This window comes from Rattus norvegicus, chromosome 6, assembly GCF_021556685.1.
Source record: "Rattus norvegicus strain SHRSP/BbbUtx chromosome 6, alternate assembly SHRSP_T2T, whole genome shotgun sequence".
Lineage (NCBI taxonomy): Eukaryota > Metazoa > Chordata > Mammalia > Rodentia > Muridae > Rattus > Rattus norvegicus.
The window spans coordinates 110,190,775-110,206,762 of NC_141539.1; the positions used below are offsets into that span (position 1 = coordinate 110,190,775).

The following is a 15,988-nucleotide window of genomic DNA, read 5'->3' on the forward strand; positions in this document are numbered from 1 at the left end:
CAATCATGTGTCAGGATTCTTGACTCCACCCATCACTCCCAGCCTTGGGGATAGGTGATTGGTCAAAGGCGGAAGCGTTTTCCTCTTCTCTGACTTCAGCCTATTTTTGTTGGCGGAGATAGGGAGACGCCCCCTAGACTTGGTACTGCATATTAAGCACACGGGGAAGACGCCCCCTAACCGAGAACTCCGATTGGCTATAGGTAGGCCCTCAAGGTCCCGCCCCTTTGCTAAGGAAAGTAAATAAAGTCCTTGAAGAATTTTGCCTGAGTTCCACCTTAACTACCACTCGCGGGTAGGGCTGCTGTCTAGGGTGGGACTAGGCAAATATTACCCTATGAGATAGGGAAACGAGACCGGGCTGTGAGTTAAGGATAGGTTACCCCTGTAAGGGGCGTGGCTTGCGGATCCTCGCTTTCCCGCCGACGGTTGGCCACGTCACGTGACATGGGCTGGAAGATGGCGTCTCCCACAGACGGTAAGAGCCGGCTTGGAAATTGTTGGCCTGTAGTCTCATTATTTGCTCCTCTGGGAACTTCCACAGCCTTCACGCTTACGCTTTTTTTCTTGGGCCCCTCTTCCTTCTCTCCCACTTCTCTTCTTTGGGCTGTGTCGGCTTTTCAGCTAGCAGGTGCCTGGTACCAGGTCTCCCCGCTGTGTACTAGGTAGGTGAAGGAGGCCACCAACCGGTGAGACCCTATCCGGGAAAAGGACAGAGGTCGCTCCGGCCCATCGGTGATGCTGAGGGGAAAGGGAGGGAACTTTCTTTTTGAACAGGCCCATTGGAGTGTTGGTTCTGTTCTCAGTAGAGCTGAGACGAGTCTCTCAAGCTCTATAGCTTTGAGTGGTGACTGACATGAGGTCTAGGGTTCATCCCTGTACCAAGCCGGGAGAGAAGGATGCTTGTCCCCTCAGTTCAGGACCGTTGCCTTGGCAGCAGGGAACCGGGGACCTGGTTTCCTTACCCTGATTCCCGAGGGAATGAAAATTAGCCTTGTTAATGTAGTTTCGCACGCTTCTCAACCCTTAAACCATCACTCCCTCTACTTCATGTGTTGTTTCCTTAGACTGAGGGCAGGAACAATTCTGCTTGTATTTCGTCTCAGGTGGTAAATAGGTGTTTTCGTTATACCCGTATGCTTTTGCTCGCGGTTCTGCTTTAGCATTTGGAATTCTCTTCTGTCATTACTCAGTATCTCAGTATATTCCTTGTCTATTAACTTTGCCCGGGCCACACCCAATTATAAATTCCAAGTCTGTCTTATTTCATACGTTTAATCCTAGGTTCTAGAATAATGCCTGTAAAGCATTTGGCCATAAATAAGTTAACGTTCATCCAAAAGTGAAACTGGCCTTGGTATGTGACCCCTAATTTTAGCTACTTGGTAGATTGAGGCAGGAGGATTGTTGCTTCAGGCTTGTCTAGGCTGCAGAATGAATTGTAGGCAAAATGTGTCTCAAATACAAAGTTGGGGTTTAGTTGGCAGTTGTTGGGTTTTGTTTTATTTTATTTTTTAACCCTAGACAAGGTTTCTCTGTGTAGTCCTGGCACTTGCTCTTTATACAAAGCTGGCCTCGAACTCAGAGCTCCTCCTATCTCTGCCTCCCAAATGCTAGAGTTAAAGGCACAAACCACCACCACCCACCTTCAAATAAAAAGTTTTCTTTTAAAAAGTAAGGGAAGAGTGGCTGGAGAGATGGCTCAGCGGTTAAGAGCACTGACTGCTCTTTCAGAGGTCCTGAGTTCAATTTCCAGTAACCACATGGTGGCTCCCAACCATCTGTAATGAAATCTGGTGCCCTCTTCTGGTGTGCGGGGGTACATGCAGGCAGAACAGTGTATAGGTAATAAATCTTTTTAAAAATGTGAGGATACAGGGGGCTGGAGAGATAGCTCTCAGTGGTTAAGAGTACCTGGTGCTTTTGCAAAAGACCTGGATTCTTTTTTTTTTTTTTTAAGGTTTATTTATCTAATGTATATGAGTACTTTATACACCGTAGCTGTCCTCAGACACACCAGAAGAGGGCTCCCATTACAGATGGTTGTGAGCCACCATGTAGTTGCTGGGAATTGAACTCAGGACCTCTGGAAGAGCAGCCAGTGCTCTAAACCACTGAGCTATATCTCTCTAGCCCCAAGACCTGGATTCTATTCCCAGTATCTACATGGCAACTCACAACTGTGACTCTGACCTCCATGGACATCAGGTATGCATGTGCTCCACATATATACTGTGCAGACAAACAGTCATACACATAAATAAATCTAAAAATGAAAAATAAAAAGTAGGGATGTAGTTCAGTGGTAGAGAGCTTGCTTATCATGAACAAGGCAATAGGTTCAGTCTTTAGTACTAAAAAGCATGACTAGATTATATTAAAAATAATGTTACCAGATCTCCCTCCTTTCTTCCTTCTTTCCTTTTTTGAGATAGGGTCTGACTGTATGGCCCAGATTGGCTTCAGACTCACCATCTTCTTGCTTTCCTACCTGTGCTTCCAGTATGCTGGGATTAAAAGTGTACCACTCGGTAGGGCACTTGCCTAGCAAGCGCAAGGCCCTGGGTTCGGTCCCCAGCTCTGAAAAAAAGAAAAAAAAGAAAAAAAAATGTACCACTATGCCTGGCCTCTTACTTGATTTCGAAGTTTCAGGTTTAACTGCATTTTAAGTTTTGAACACATTCACATACCTTAAGGAACTGTGTTCATAATAAAAGAGATTCTCTAGCATGTGTGATTTTTTTTTCCCCCTAAAACATCCTTTTCTTACTAGCAAAAAAAAAAAGTGTTGGTAGGATTTTTGTCGTTTTTTTTTGTTTTGTTTTGTTTTTTTAAAATTGAGGTTCATCTTGGTGTCTGTGGAGGTCTACTGAGAACAAGACTTCTAAAAGGTAGGGTCTGGAAGGATGTGGTGCAAGGCCAGTTTTGCTAGATGTGTGAGGTCTCTAGAATCAAAGAGAGCATATAGCTCTTCTTCAAATCCAGGGTGGTTTTATCTGAGATGATACTAAATTCGACTAAGGCAGGAGATGTGCTTATGTGTATAAAAAGTTCACACAGTGACTCCCAGAGGCAAAACTAAACAAGCAGAGTAATCTGGGGAGAAGTAAGTGGGGCCTGTAGAAATGGTGGCAGCCATTGTGTAAATGCCAGTGGATGCAGAATTTATGGAATGCTAGACCCTACACAAATCTAAACTAACGAAAAGTAAACAATTCAAAGAACTGAGGTTTGTGACATTGCAATTTCTTGAGATGGAGAGGGTTGGGAAAGTGGGGTTTGAACAGCAGTATTAAGGGGTTTTCCCTACATGTAAATGGACAGACATCAAGTAGCTCCTTGGACAGGAGAATGGTTGAGCCTTGAGATGTGAATTGTCATTGGTACATGATGGTGAAGTTGTCTTAGATCTGAGTGGCACAGACTGCAAGAGGAGTCACTGAGAAGAAACGAGTGTAGTAGTTTCATAAAAGCAAGAAGGGGAATATCACATGCTATGGAGAGGTCACAGAAGGGAAACAAGTGGGCAGATTTAGCACAGGTGACCTTGATAGCAGTAGTTTCAATGCACGTAGGGACTGAATTAAGATTTTTTTTTTTGTAGGTTAGAGAGTGTAGGGCCTGGGAGATGATACATAGTTGGTAAGCATGCTAGCTTTGCAAATATGAGGACCTGAGTTGGAAGCCAGGCATGGTTGTACTGCCAGCATTGTGGGCAGGGAGGGCATGCACAGAAACAGCTGGATCCTGAGAGCTTGCTGGCTACCTAGTTTCTGGTTTAGTGAGCAACTCTGTCTCAAGACAATAAGCCTGAGAGTAAATGAAGACACTTAGCATTCTTTCTGGTCCTTTATAGTCATACACCTACTTGTGCATTCATTATATCCATATACCACACACACATGCACATGTACACAAGTGTGAAGTGGGAGAATAAGGACTACAGGATACCCAGGAGGGAAGTTATGAGTTTAAAGGGAGAGTTTGCATGTTTCTGTGTGTGTCTGCACTCAGCATGCATGTGTGTGTATAACATATGGAGACTCAGTTAATAATAAGTGTAGTCTCAGTGTCTGTCTCTCTGTCTCTCTGTCTGTCTCTCTCACCCTCTCTCCCCCCCCCCTCCTTCCCTCATTCCCTCCCTCCCTCCCTCTCATTTGTTTACTTATTTTATGAGGCAGGGTTTCACTATGTAGCCCCGGCTGGACCTCACTATATATACAGGCTGGCCTGAGTGCTGGGATTAAAGGGATTCACCACCACCACCCAGTGAAGTGTCCTTTTTATCAGTCAAAAAGTAGATAAATTCTAGATGAGGCTTGCTTGTTGACTGTAAGCCTAAGATAGAAACTGTCGGTACAAGAAGACTGTGTGAGGTGCTTGTCAAAGCTGGAGACCATGGTGTAGAGTCTTAGTAGAGATTATCTTTGGTGAGAGCAGTGACACTTAGCTGACTGTAACTGGAGACAAGTTGAAGAGTGTAGTGAAGACAGTTGACTTTGCTGACACTCTTTACAAGGGTTTTTGCTGTATAGTCTGAGCTGGCCTTTCCTGCTCCTGCCTTAGTCTCCCAAATGCTGGGATTGCAGCTGTCAATCACCATGTCCAACTGATAAACTCATTCTTTAAAACATTTTACCTGTATAGGTATTTTGTCTGCATGTGTGTCTCTGTACTACATGTGTGCTAATTGGAATTCTGGACAGTTGTTAGCTGCCATGAAGTGCTTGGGATTGAGCATGGGTCCTCTGGAAGAGCAGCCAGTGCCCTTAACCACTGAGCCCTGACTTTCTTAAACATTCTTATTTAATACAGTGGAAGTCTGAGTTTTGATGAGGGAAATCAAATTTATTTTTATTCTATCGTGGCCCCAATCAGGTTTCAGGGAATCAATAGTTCAGATCTCTAAACTTCTAATTGAGTGTTTCAGGTTATGTTCTTTGATATTGAAATATAATAAAATGTAAATGAGTGTGTTTCTCATCCCATCTTGGTGTTTGGATCTAGGGACAGATTTGGAAGCATCGTTGCTAAGTTTTGAGAAACTTGACCGTGCCTCGCCAGATCTTTGGCCCGAACAGTGTAAGTTTTGACTTTTATCATATTAGAATTGACGCAGGAGAGTCGGTGCTCCCTTGGGAGAAGTTTGCAGTGTGTTGTCATGTATCTGATGACTAAAGCTTTTATGTTGCTTCAAAGAGAAGAAATTGATAAACAGGGAAAAATAGAGACTTAGTGGTTTAACTTCTCAGAACATTGCAAGACAAGAAGTGATAATGAGCTTTTAAACAAAATTATAGTTTTAATACTGAAATGCACAAAGCATTCCTTCATCTCCTTTAATGAAATAGTTAAGTATTGTTCGTAATTTTATACAGACTGGTTTGGACTTTTTTATGCTTGAACAGATAAGCATATATAGATATATATATGTCTGAATGTTTGTCACACACAGGAGTTTTTGTTTTCCATAATGATGAAGTAATACGTATAGAGCTTTCAGCTTAATTTATTTAAACAAGTAATTTGATGGATCTTTCCATGTTGATCTTTGTGGTCTGCTTCATGTTTTACATATGTTAGAGTGGACAGGTATAGTCTAGCTTCTACATTTACACTCTATTTGGAAACCTAAGTCACCTCATTTGTATTTCACAGGCAGCGTATCAGTGAGTTCCTTGCACATCTGTCCTGTATGTAGAAGAGGATGGCTGCCCGTCTTCTCACTAGCCAGTGTTACTCCTTGTTATTATGTTTAGCTTGCATTTCTTTTAAATTAAATTATATTCATTATTGGGCTGAGGGAAGCACCCGTGTGCCATGAAGTATGTATGGAGATCAGAAGACAGCTCGTCCAAGTTAGTTCTGGTGTTTTACTGTAAACCTGGGAATCTACAATATTCAGGTTGTTGGGCGTGGTGTCAAGTTCCTTTCCCCAATGAGCCCTAGCTTGTATTTCTTAAGTAATAGAACTGAACATTATTTCACGTTACATGAGTAATTTTTGCTTTTTGATGTGATGCTACCCATGAGGCATATGAGTAAATAAACCAAACAGGACAACTAAAAAGAATGTTTAATTTACTTATTTATTTATTATTTATTTGCAGCTCTGGGGATCAAACCCAGGGTCATGCGCATGCTAGAAAAGCACTCTACACTTGGTCTAAATCTCTAGCCATGGGAAGGGAATTAAAACTCTCTGGAGAGAGATAGCTTACTGTTCTCCCGGCCAAATCCTGGCCCTCTAAAGCAGGAGGCATTGGTTTCTCGGAGAAGCTTCTCCTGCCCCATTATTCTCACTGAGAGTTTGTCTGTCTGTCTGTCTGTCTGTCTGTCTGTCTGTCTGTCTGTTTCTGTCTTTCTGTAGCGCCTGACTGTTTTTTGAAATGCTTAAGTAATATTAATGATCTATGCTCTGTCCTTTTCTAGATTGTAAGCTACTCGAAGGCAAGACTTTGGCTTTTAGTTTTTTTAAGCTTTTTGATTTTTGTTTGATTTTATTCTTTTCAGACAAGGTCTTTGTGTAGCCATGACCTTGCTGGAACTTGCTTTGTAAACCAGAGTGGCCTCAAACTCACAGAGATCCCCTGTGTCAGCCTGCTGAGTGCTAGAATTAATGACATGCACCACCATCACCACCCAGCATTTAAATTCCCAGTAAACACAAATGTTTCTTGGACGAGTAACTTTTTTTTTTTCTTTTCTAGTACCAGGTGTTGCTGAATTTGCAGCTTCTTTCAAAAGTGTAAGTAAATAGCTCTGTCTGCGGAAATTTATCCAAAGTTTGCTCTTGGGTAAAAAGCTCAAATCTTTATGTTCAAGGCTAGTACCATAGTCTTCTAATCATTTTTTGACCTTTAAATATGTTTATATTATCATACTGTTAACTGCTGATAATCCCTTTCTCTGCTGAAATGTGTTATTTTGACATTCTGACCCTTGTCTGTTAGCCTCTTTGCTCAGCTCATAGGCTTTAAGGTTAAAGATTTGATGTAACATTGTTTACCCCAACTATAATTCTGAAGCCCCACCCCTTATTTATGTAAGAGTTGGTTCTCTCTTTAGTATGTGGTTCCTGGGGTTTGGTCATCATCTTTGGCAGTAAGCTCACTACCTGCTGCGCCATCACTCTTCAGTTGGTGGTGGTTTTTTAATTTGTTAGCTCTGTTCTTTCTAGTAGTCCCTCTTGATGACCTGAGTTTGGATTTTGCATAGGGATGAGGGAGGAGATGATATCACTGTAGCTGTCTCAGTCATTGTTGTTTTGCTGTGAAGAGACACCATGGCCAAGGCAACTTATAAAAGAAAGCATTTTATTGGGGGTTTGGTTACAGCGTCAGAGCTCATCATGGTAGGGTGAGGAACATGGCAACATGCAGGCAGGTGTGGCACTGGACTAGTAGCTGAGAGTTTACTTATCCACAAGCAGCAGACAGATGTTGAGCAGGAAACCTCAAAGCCCACCCCAAATGACACATTGCCTCTAACAAGGCCACACCCCCATCCTTCCCAAACAGTTCCACTAACTAGGGATTAAGTATTCAAGTATATGTGCTTATAGGGGCTGTTCTCCTCAAACCACCACCTTAAAACTAAGGCTGACCTTGAACTTGCCATCTTTTTTGCTTCAGTCTTTGCTCAGACTGTTTATCCCACTATGCCATTAGCATTTATTAGTCTTTAGAGTTATCTAGGTGAGTCTTATACGCAACGAGATTTGAAAGCTACTGATTTTACAAATGGGCTTTCATAGTTTTAAGTCTACTTATAGAAATGAGAAGGTATTTAAAATGCTGAAAATTTCTAAAAATTTCTACAATACGTTATGAAGTCTGGGTTGGTGAAGTGGCTCCATGGTAAAGACATGTATCGTCAAGCCTGGTGACCTGAGTTCAATCCCTGGGACCTACGTGAGTGAAGGAGAGAACTAACTCCTACTGTTAGTTGAGTTGATCTCTGACCTGCTTATGGCACATGTATGCTCTACGCTCCATTTCCCCCCACATCACAAATAAATGAAAAAAAAAGCTAATGATGGAATCTCAAGTAATGACCTTTTTTTTTTCCACTTGAGTTGAGGTTTTTCTTATTTTTTTATTCTTCTTTCTGTCAGAAACTATTACTGATTGTTGTTCCATACAGTTCAATTTGGAGTCTTTCATTAGAACAGAATTTAAAGTAATTGTATTGCTGAACTAACTGGTGCGTGAAATAGTAATAGTGACCTCACCAAAATGCATCCAAAGCTGCCTTCCCGTAGCTTTATAATTGAGCAGCAGCATTTTGTGCAGTGACTTTTTGAATTAAAATCTCGACCTAGAAACCTGGTTTTAAATTTTGTTTGTTTGTTTGTTTTGATTATATGGCTATTTTGCCTGTATGTATATCTATGTACCATATTTGTCTATGGCGTCCAAGAAGGCCAGGTCCCATGTGCCTGAGGTCACAGATGGCTGTGGGTGCTGAGGATCAACTTGATCCTCTGGAAGAACAGCGAGTGCTCTTGCCCACTGAGCCATCTCTACACACAAAACCTGGGGTTTTGAGATTGTAGTTTGCCAGGATTATTAAACAATCTGAAGGCTGTGTGACAAACTACATTCTTATAAGAAGGATGTACCTGAACGGATGTGTTGTTATTTTATGACAGCCCATCACAAGCTCTCCACCAACATGGATGGCTGAAATAGAACGGGATGACATTGATATGTTGAAAGGTATGTGATGCTGCGTCTACTCTCTTCTTTTGGGGCTTGGTTTAGTTTGGATTAGTTTTTTGAGATAAGGTTTCTCTGTGTAGCCCTGGTTGTCACAGACCTGGCAGGACTTGAACTTGGAGATGTGCCTGCCTCTGCCTCCTGTGTACTAGGGTTAAAGGCCTGTAGCACAACCATCCAGCTTGTTTTTGTTTTAATTGTTTCTCTTTCCATTGCTCAGTTTGGTCTCTGAGCTCAGGAGCATCCTCCTGCCTCATCCTCCTGAGTACCTGAACTGTGGGCAGCCACCACACATGGCTGGTCCACTAACATTTACTCTTCCATTTATGACCTGCCACAAACCTCTGTGATTTTTCTGTCACTGTCCCCTACAGTGTTCTTGGCTTCGTTCTGCCTTCTGTCCTGTCTTTATCTGACTAGAATGTTTTTCTCCACTTTTGCATGTGTAGAAATGCAGCCAGGTCAAGAATGAGTCACTGTGGACTCTTTCACTTTTCCTCTTCTTAATATTAACTTAATTTTGTATAATACTTACATTAGACCAAAACACCCTTACATAAATTTCTCCCTGAATTATGAAGGCCCTGTTAGGTATGATAAAAACTAAGGTTTGGAGATAAAATGGCCAGTATTTCCAAGGTTATAAAATTTAAATTCTGATCTTTCCAAGTCTGGTCTTCACTGTAATAGAAGTGACTTACATTGCTGTTAGTACTATTAAATGACAACCCCTTAGTGTAGCAGTTCTCAATGTGTGCATCAAGACCCTTTTGGGAGTCAAATAACTCTTTCTCAGGAGTCACATATCAGATATATGCATTACAATTCATAACAGTACAAAATTACAGTTATGAAGTAGCAATGAAAATAATTGTATGGTTGGGGTCAGTACAACAAGAAGAACTGTATAAAGGGTCTCAGTGTTAGGAAGGCTGGGGACCACTTCCTTAGTGCCTTTGTTTAGTTTATCTCTTTCTGTCCTTTCAGGTCTTCTATAAAGAATTCTATGAGCAGTGAATACTGGTTTTTGATAAGTGATTTAGTTCAATCAGAATGAAATTTTAAATTAAAAATGAATTTTATGACTTTGCTCTTTTTAAATCATTCTTACAGTGTTAAGCATCGTGGTGGTGGTAATAGACTTAAATTAACAGACTTAAATTAAGGTAAAAATTAGGGATTCTTGAGCTATTTAAGCAGCTGAACCAGTCAAGAGCGACACATATGCTAGATGCAGGTGAGCCTGCAGGATGATAAAGCAATCCCAGAACTCCTTCCTGTGATCTCAGAAGGGTGGTGATCATCACACCTAACAGGGCCTTCATAATTCAGGGGAGTTTACTAGTAAGGGTGGTGGTGTTGTCATTGTCCACTGTCTCTGTTTAAATGCTGATTCCCTCCCCAGCCTGTGGAAAAATTATGTCTCAAAGGCAACTCGCGTTCATTGTCCTGATAGTCCAAAAGTATTTATCTAATACGTGATGAGCATGTTTCTTAAAACCCTTTACCTGTCAGTGAGAGTTCATGTAGCGTTATGCCTCATGGAAGACATCCTTTGGTGTAAACAAGGATGTAGGTGCCATTAAAAGGAAAATCTGAGGAGTAACCATTATTTTAAGTAATAGCCAGGAAATAAGTATAATTAATTATAAATAAAATAAGGTTGGATTTGAAGGGGAAGTTTGGATTTCTATTTGGTTTTTGTTTCTGCCGCTGGGAACACGATGAACAGTATCTGTTGTTGTCATTTGTGATTACATATAGTTGAAGACATGGGATTAGAAATGGACACATCTATTTTACATGACCAAGATGTGTCTGCAAGGTTTCCTCAGTGACATGTTTCATTGTAAGGCTTCATATGGTTTTGGTATGTTCATTTCGTATGTCAGACAAAAGTGACTGCTATAAATGGATCCTTGGGCAGGCAGAATGACTCAGCTGTAAAGGGACTGCTCCCAGCCTTGATGACTGAGTGTGCTCTCTAGAACCCACAGGCATACTAGGATAGAATCAATGCCCTCAGCTTGGACACACATGCAGTAGTGTGCACATACACACTACATACATTTAAAATATAGCAGAAAAACATTTGAACTATTCAGTATAATACCAAGTGTTTTGCAGTGGTGGAAATCTTTGCTGTTTTTGCTGAACAGATTATAAAATTAGAGAAGAAATAAGGTTCCGTCTTGTACTTATTCAGTAAGGGATTTAAGCTTAAAATCCTCCCCGCCCTGTCATTGTGCTAGAGATCAAGTCCAGAGCTTCCTTCACACTGGGCCCGTGTTCTGACTTTCAGCTCTCCGTGCTCCAGCCCAGCTTGAAATAGTTCATTACAAGGACTGTCAACCCAAGCCCACTGTTACTTGAGAGGAGTAGAGAGAGGTGATATTGAAATAAAGTCTTGTATTTCAGAACTGGGGAGTCTCACCACAGCTAATCTGATGGAGAAGGTACGAGGCCTACAGAACCTGGCCTACCAGCTGGGGCTGGATGAGTGTGAGTACACAATTAACTTCATACAGGGTTATATGTGTATATATCATGATGAATTCTAGTTATAACTCATGAAAATATAATTTTCCTTTTACTAAGGCAAAGACAAGCCATCTGAAGGTAAGAACTCAGTATAACTTTGTACCTTTTGTGTCAGAATGTGCTAGAATATTGACTGGACATTACAGGTAGAAATTCTTTTCTGCACACACACATCTCTTGGTTATAAGTGATACAGCACGACTATAATGAGCTCAATCTGAAGAGAGACTTTGTCAGTTCGCCTTAGTGCATTAGAAGTCCCGGGGTACAAACATCCTTGAGATTGTCCAGCTTTGTGGCTTAGTGATGTCACTGGGGTGTGTTCCTGGTCTCGGTTTGTGTATCTAGGCTCCACTTCCCTCCTGCCGTTAGTACTAGAGCCTTGTTGTTGCTGCTAGCTTTTTCTCAGTACTAGGCAAGGTGAGCACAAAGAGACGCAGTTGTGGTTTGAACCTCATGGTTCCCAAAGGAAGGAAGAGTGTGTGTCTTCTGGATGTTCCAAAAGAAAGTTGCCGGGAGAGGCTTTAGCTGCTCTGCACCAGCTCACACAATTGTGCCAGTTCTTTGACAGTAGCACGCCTGCCCTGAGGCACCAGGCCTGAGTCCTGGGTGTAGATATAGTTTAGAGGTCTGATGCAGATTGCATGGAACAAGAGGGAAGGGATATAGGAAAGACGAAGAACACTGCGCCTATGATTAATGCTTTGTTTCACAAGATGCTTGCTGCCAAGCCTGATGACACAAGCTCAACAGTGCATGTGTGTACACACACACACACACACACACGCGCGCGCGCGCGCGCGCATGCGCACACGCACTAAATCAATTAAATGTAAAACATTTTTTTCAAAAAATTTCTCATTTGTGTCCATATGCCCTTTGTTTTTAAATTATTCCTTTGAATGCTGACATCATGGTTCACATCTTTAATCCCAATACTCAGAAAGCAGAGACTGTAGAACCTTTGAATTTCAGGGTAATCAGAGCAATATTGGGAGGCTTTGTCTCAAAACCAAAACAACAACAAAATGTTTTTCTTTGGCCTAGCAATATCCCTCAGCACTACAGTACTTGCCTAGCATATAGTAGGCTCTGGGTTTGATCCATGCTTTTATATTTAAAAAAAAAAGTTTAACTGAGTATGATGGTGCATACCTAGAAATATAACCACAGCACTCAGAGTGCTAAGATAGTCATGAGTTTAAGGCCAGCCTTGGCTACAAAGCAAGACCCTGTTTCAAGAAACCAAAGAAATTTTAAAGATGATTTCTTTATATACTGTTTCTCTTCTCAAATGACATTCATTATAATAGATTTTAGAGAAAATTCCCACTTTGTAAATGAAATAAGAGATTGTTATTATCCCTTGTTTTCCTCCTGAGGCTCCTAATCTGATGTGTAATTTCTTTTAAAAATTTCAGTTTGGTAACTGTGTGGAGAATTGTGTAACTTTGTAACTATTTTTTTTTTAGAGCATACACTGCATATGGTAACTGTTGATGTCATTGGTTTGTCATTATCAAGTTTAACATTTAACCTCAACATTGTAATTTCTAAGCTTTCCTTTCCATTGTTGTTGTCGGAAGTTGACTTTTCCAACTCCCACCCCCACCCTGTGCTAAGGATCAGACCTAGGACCTAAAGGCAAGCAAGCACCACAGAGGCACAGCTCCAGCTGAGTTGGGTTTCTTTTTTTTTTTTTTTTTTTTTTGGTTCTTTTTTTTTTCGGAGCTGGGGACTGAACCCAGGGCCTTGCACTTCCTAGGCAAGCGCTCTACCACTGAGCTAAATCCCCAACCCCGAGTTGGGTTTCTTTAACCAAAAACATTTTCAATCCCTTCAGGAATCAAGGGACGTACAATAATAAACTACTTTAAGTTAGAACTCTTAAGTGACCCTCTCCTCCCTCTCTGCTATACTCTGGTGATTTATTTCTTGCATTGAAGTTTATTCCGTGGCAGAATTAATTAATACTAAGTGTGCTATGGCTGGTAGGGTTTGTAAAGAGAAGACTGATCTGTGTTAATAAGCTCATGACTGAGCGGCTTGCATGGCATAGGACTCCTTGCTTTTGTTTCTAGCATGAGATAATAAGTGCTGTACTCATCTTAATCAGTGCCTTATCTATGCCATTGTTAATGCAGTAAACTTCATGCTTGTCATATCAAGAAGATGCTGTTACCAAACTTTTTTTAACTGTACCATCCCTTGTTAGTTGTAGCTGAAATCTCTATATTCTATCTTATTGTTATCTCCTGAGAAAAATATTTTCCCACTTTTTATTAGAGAAAAAACTTAAACAGACTAAAGTAGAGAACAGAATAATAAGTTTACGTCTATGGCCCAGTTTTTGTAATCAGCATATGTCCAATTTGGTTTCACTTATACTAAGTAGCCTTTTAGAGTATCACAGTCATTCTAAAGCAAGTCCAATGCCCCGTATTGCTACTAGTGCCCAGTAGCCTCCTTTATGCTTCCAAAAGAGAAGGCTTTGTAACCACATTTCCATTGTTATTCTTTAAAGGGGTCTTATAGGCCAGGCTTGGCAGTGCACATCTGCAATCCAACACTTAGAAGTCTGAGGCAGAAGGATTATAAGTTTGAGGCCAGTCCTCTGGGCCATATAGTGAGTTCCAGACCAGCCTGGGCTGTCTCATCAACCCTAATAAAGATAAGGGGTAGGGAGGAGGTGTCTTACCATGCTGTTTAGGATGCTCTCAAGCTCATGGTCTCAACATCCCAAGTAGCTGTACTGCGGACCTGTACCACCAAGCCCGGCTTATGCCTAAAAAGTTTAACAAGCTACTTCTTATCTTAAGCTACCCAGTCATGGTTCAGATTTCCCTGGTTGAATTACAAATGACTGTACATTCCCTCAGTCATGATCTATATAAGGGTTATAAGCTGTATTTAACTAATATTCTCTTTTAGTCTGTTATCTAGTTCAACCTTTTTTTTCTTGCTATTTGCTAAATTTGGTGACTTGTTCTAGAATTTGCCACATTCTGGTATTGTGTTGATTATATCCTTGAAGACATACTTATGAATGTATACATGCCTACCCGATCTTTTTATTCGTGGAGGTTAGTTTTGGAAGCTTGCACTGATACGGGTTTCGTTTTTTTTTTTTTGTTGTTTTTTTTTTTCCTGGAGCTGGGGACCGAACCCAGGGCCTTGCGCTTGCTAGGCAAGCGCTCAACCACTGAGCTAAACCCCCAACCCCACGGGTTTTGTTTTTTATTTTAATTTTGGCAGGAATATTTTATAGGTGGTGTGTCTATCCAAGGCTGTTGTCTGCTTATCTCTTTTCAGTTAACACTAGGATAGTGGATCAAGTTATCCCAGCCTGTCTATTTTCCATTAACTTTTCCCCACAGTAGCAGCCTTTGATTACTGTCTAGTTCTGTGATTTCAGTAAAGGTTGCAAGATTGTGATAATCTTATTCTGTCATCCCTTCTTATTATCTTGAATTTTCTTATAAAGAAGTGATCAACTATTTGATGGCCTCAAAAGTTGTTTCCATTAGAAGGAAAAGATAAATTGCTTGTTTTTACTTATTAGTTTTCAGAATAATGAGGTTGTATACTAAGCATCAATGAAGTCTATTTTATTGGATTTCCACAGTATAAAGCACTATTACTATTAACTGTTCTTATTATAATTTTAAATTTTATAAATTTTATTATTTAAAAAAATCTTGCAAATAATGGTGCAATCATCTAAACCTAGAATTTAGGAGGCAGAGACAAGTAAATTGCTGTGAGTTCAAGGCCAACCTGATCTACATAGAGAGTTCCAAATAGCCAATGCTACGTAGAGAAACCCTGTCTCGTAAAACAAAACAAAACAAAACAAAACCTTGCAAGTAAATAAAAATATTATACACCAAAATTAACCAGACCCAAAATCTGTATAATTTGATGAATTTCTATCAGTTAGAATAGGCATTTAGATTGGAAGCTGTGGAGCGTCACATTAAATTGTACATTTTCAATATTTTAGTAATGTTGCCTTTGGTGGTAGATAAATGCAAATGTTTTTAATTTTCTGTTAATTAATTTTATTGTGCACACATTTGCACAGCAGTCAGAGAGTAACTTGGGAGAGCTGATTCTTTTTCCATCAATGTGGGTTCCAGGGAATTCAACTGAAGTCATTGATAGTGTGTTCCCTTACCCACTGAGTCTCCCTTCCTGCCAAGTATTTGTATTTCTAAGGACTGAAGACACTGGCATGGGGGTTAGTTGCAGTCCGCCAAGTCATCTTAATCACTGAACTTTTTTTTTCTGTGTTTTTGAGACAGGGTTTGTCTGTATAGCCCTACCTATCCTGGAACTCAATCTGTAGACCAGACTGGCAGATATCAAACTCACAGATATCAGCCCACCTCTGCTTCTCAAGCATTGGGATCAAAGGTGTGAGCACTGTGAGTCCTCTTAGATTCTTCTTCTGCTCTAGGGGCATCTTGACATCTTTTTTCCCCACATGGAGAGGTTTAATGAAAGAAGAAGAGTAAAAGAAGAGAGGAGGGCTGGAGAGATGGCTCAGCGGTTAAGAGCACTGACTGCTCTTCCAGAGGTTCTGAGTTCAATTCCCAGCAACCACATGGTGGCTCACAACCATCTGTAAAGAGATCCGATGCCCTCTTCTAGTGTGTCTGAAGACAGCTACAGTGTACTTATATATAATAAATGAATAAATCTTAAAAAAAAAAAAGAAGAGAGGA

General features: G+C 40.8%; 1 protein-coding gene across 12 annotated transcripts in view; it reads left to right on the forward strand.

The window, feature by feature from the left end:
• Positions 1-440: 440 nt before the first annotated feature.
• Positions 441-15,988, forward strand: part of Lin52 (lin-52 DREAM MuvB core complex component) — a 97,269-nt gene continuing 81,721 nt past the window's right edge. For 5 of the 12 annotated variants that reach the window (XR_015622012.1, XR_015622013.1, XM_087553866.1 and 2 more), the window contains exons 1-6: positions 445-478; positions 5,008-5,082; positions 6,711-6,748; positions 8,654-8,720; positions 11,139-11,222; positions 11,319-11,339. Coding sequence is in view for 8 of the 12 variants with exons in the window: in XM_087553866.1 (XP_087409992.1) it covers positions 448-478; positions 5,008-5,082; positions 6,711-6,748; positions 8,654-8,720; positions 11,139-11,222; positions 11,319-11,339 (316 nt within the window). In the remaining 4 variants the exon portion in view is untranslated. 12 annotated transcript variants of the gene reach the window in all.